At 47.8% G+C, this 3,459-nt stretch overlaps 1 protein-coding gene across 2 annotated transcripts in view; it reads right to left on the bottom strand.

Annotated features, from left to right (window-relative positions):
- Positions 1-792: 792 nt before the first annotated feature.
- Positions 793-3,459, bottom strand: part of LOC110496448 (homeobox protein MOX-2) — a 14,617-nt gene continuing 11,950 nt past the window's right edge. The window contains exons 3-4 of one of the 2 annotated variants that reach the window (XM_021572365.2): positions 1,510-1,767; positions 793-1,387 (exon numbers count right to left, since the gene is read on the bottom strand). In XM_021572365.2, the coding sequence (XP_021428040.1) occupies positions 1,546-1,767 (222 nt within the window). In that variant the 3' untranslated portion in view covers positions 793-1,387; positions 1,510-1,545. Of the gene's footprint in view, positions 1,768-3,459 lie in introns of both variants that reach the window. The other variant, XM_021572364.2, reaches the window with a different exon arrangement.

The raw sequence follows: 3,459 nt of genomic DNA on the forward strand, positions 1-3,459 counted from the left end.
GAACAGTGGAGTATCATTGAAATGGAATTAGAGAAGATTGCGTTAGCTGTCTACACAATGGGCACATCAAATCCACACTGGGAGGAAATTCAATTCAAGAAATTCATCACACTGTTTAGACAGGTCTCTGGGAACTCCAGCTGGACATTTGGCTAAGCTTCACTATAAAGCCTCATGAATACGTTCCTCATTTATCCTCATTTATTCTCCAACAGCTCTGACTCACTTCCTGAAGAGTGTCTCTGTGTTCTGCTTTGATCAGGCGATGTCATATACAAACAGCTAAATCAGACTGTCGGCTAATCAAAAAAACAGAGAGAGAAAGAGAGAGAGAGAAGGCAGGGTTCTGAAGTCTGATGGAGTCTGACCACAACTGAACACAAATCCACTTTGTTCACATTGTGTATGTGATTCTCAGGGAGCTGGAAAGCCACAAATCAGTTAAATCCAAACTTGTGGAGCTATTGGATAACCAGCTGGTCCTGTGCTGTAGGAGGCTACGACTCTGCCACGGCCAAAACCAGCTGGTCCTGTGCTGTAGGAGGCTACGACTCTGCCACGGCCAAAACCAGCTGGTAGTGTACCGTAGGAGGTTACAGCTCTGCAACTGCCAAAACGGCACTCTAAAACACAAATTATAATACACACTCATACAGAAGGCAAATAAATGCTTACATTATTTCCAATATTCATTCATTTTAACTTATAATGTCTACTATATATACATAAAAATTGTGTAATATTGTGAGAATGTTCAAGAACCTGACAATGACAAATACATTTTTTGATTGATCAGTTTTATTCACTTAAGAAACCATTATGTCCCAGATTTATATGTAATAAAATGATATATATATATATATATTTCACTCAAAGGTAAACTTTTAAGACTTAGTGGGAGAACAATGTAAAACCAATGGATCAACAGTCGGGAGATGAATATGCATCATTCAGTTATGTTGTGAGTAAAGCAGAATAATAGGACTCACGGTAATAGCCTACTATTCAATTCAATTCCACATTTTTACTTAAAGCTCATTGCATGATTGTCGTATTCCAAACCGAGAAAATACAGTAGAATTTAGTATTTGACAGTGCAAAAATCCAAGCCATTTTATCAATGCAAGGCACTTGTGGAATGTTCACAATAATATCCTGTTATATTCCCAATTTACAGTCTCAGGAGCTTGAGGCTTTGCTCACAAGCATATATTTTTTTATTTGATCTTACACATCCAGTTGATCATTCCATCCTCGTTCCATTCCTTCCTCTTCTTGCTTACCTTTACTTTATCTTTCTTCCTCCACTCCTTAGCCAGTCAACAAACACCTTTAGTCAGAACACCCGCTGCTGTTTCTTGAGAGAGTATAAGCCCATGTCTTCTTTCTACTCATGAGAGCATAGTGAGTATGTAGGCCTATGTATGTAATTCTGTACCTACAAATGCAACATGATCACATCAACTCACTGCAATTTTAGACGTTTGTCCAAATGGCTACAAAATTTACCTTTGACCACTGCGTGGCCTATGTGGCGGGTCAGGGTCATAACTGAGCGTGCTCTGAGCTCTGGTCGCTGTCGTGACTGTCCTCATTACCAGGGGAACTGGAGGAGTGGTGTAATCCTCCCACCATGCCACAGTACTCTGACGGCAACAGCGTTCCCTTCTTCGCGTTGACAAGTTCTTTTTCCCGGGCTGCTGCCCCCTGTTGACCTCCTTTAACACGCTTCCACTTCATCCTTCTGTTCTGGAACCACACCTTCACCTGGAGGAGAGGAGACCAATTGGTTTACAGGGAAATTAGTGGAAGTTATATGACAGTGGGGTCCAACTCAATACCTGGTGGACCACAGTGACTGCTAATTTCAGCTCTTTCCTTTGGTGTCTGATTTAGACACTCCTAGGGAGGAAGGAAAACATGCAGATGTTGTGGCTCTCAAGGACTGGAGTTTGACACTTGGATCGTTTGCAGGAAAGTGAGTTGATCATAGCCCTTCTCAATAACAAGGGCAATATTAGCCAAGGTTTTAGAAAGTATATTTAGGTTAGTAATAATAACCACATGAAGAAAACATCAACAACTTTTCATTGCACAAAGTTTAACTGTAGTCTTAAGGCCTTGTTGTGAGAGAGTGGAGATGGGGTGTAGATGGAGTGTGAGGGTCTGAGGTAACTCAATGCCACTGTGGGTGCGTTGGTTGTAGGGATCTGGAGATTGAGTTCTTGGAAAATAGACCCGTCTGTAAAACCCTAGCGTCCCCCCACCTCTTCCCCCATCCCTCCTAAGTAAAACCCTAGCGTCCCCCCACCTCTTCCCCCATCCCTCCTCAGTAAAACCCTAGCGTCCCCCCACCTCTTCCCCCATCCCTCCTCAGTAAAACCCTAGTGTCCCCCCACCTCTTCCCCCATCCCTCCTCAGTAAAACCCTAGCGTCCCCCCACCTCTTCCCCCATCCCTCCTCAGTAAAACCCTAGTGTCCCCCCACCTCTTCCCCCATCCCTCCTCAGTAAAACCCTAGTGTCCCCCCACCTCTTCCCCCATCCCTCCTCAGTAAAACCCTAGTGTCCCCCCACCTCTTCCCCCATCCCTCCTCAGTAAAACCCTAGCGTCCCTGCACCTCTTCCCCCATCCCTCCTCAGTAAAACCCTAGTGTCCCCCCACCTCTTCCCCCATCCCTCCTCAGTAAAACCCTAGTGTCCCCCCACCTCTTCCCCCATCCCTCCTCAGTAAAACCCTAGCGTCCCCCCACCTCTTCCCCCATCCCTCCTCAGTAAAACCCTAGTGTCCCCCCACCTCTTCCCCCATCCCTCCTCAGTAAAACCCTAGTGTCCCCCCACCTCTTCCCCCATCCCTCCTCAGTAAAACCCTAGCGTCCCCCCACCTCTTCCCCCATCCCTCCTCAGTAAAACCCTAGCGTCCCTGCACCTCTTCCCCCATCCCTCCTCAGTAAAACCCTAGCGTCCCCCCACCTCTTCCCCCATCCCTCCTCAGTAAAACCCTAGTGTCCCCCCACCTCTTCCCCCATCCCTCCTCAGTAAAACCCTAGTGTCCCCCCACCTCTTCCCCCATCCCTCCTCAGTAAAACCCTAGCGTCCCCCCACCTCTTCCCCCATCCCTCCTCAGTAAAACCCTAGCGTCCCCCCACCTCTTCCCCCATCCCTCCTCAGTAAAACCCTAGCGTCCCCCCACCTCTTCCCCCATCCCTCCTCAGTAAAACCCTAGCGTCCCCCCACCTCTTCCCCCATCCCTCCTCAGTAAAACCCTAGCGTCCCTGCACCTCTTCCCCCATCCCTCCTCAGTAAAACCCTAGTGTCCCCCCACCTCTTCCCCCATCCCTCCTCAGTAAAACCCTAGTGTCCCCCCACCTCTTCCCCCATCCCTCCTCAGTAAAACCCTAGTGTCCCCCCACCTCTTCCCCCATCCCTCCTCAGTAAAACCCTAGTGTCCCCCCACCTCT

The sequence above is a fragment of the Oncorhynchus mykiss genome, chromosome 18, assembly GCF_013265735.2.
Source record: "Oncorhynchus mykiss isolate Arlee chromosome 18, USDA_OmykA_1.1, whole genome shotgun sequence".
Lineage (NCBI taxonomy): Eukaryota > Metazoa > Chordata > Actinopteri > Salmoniformes > Salmonidae > Oncorhynchus > Oncorhynchus mykiss.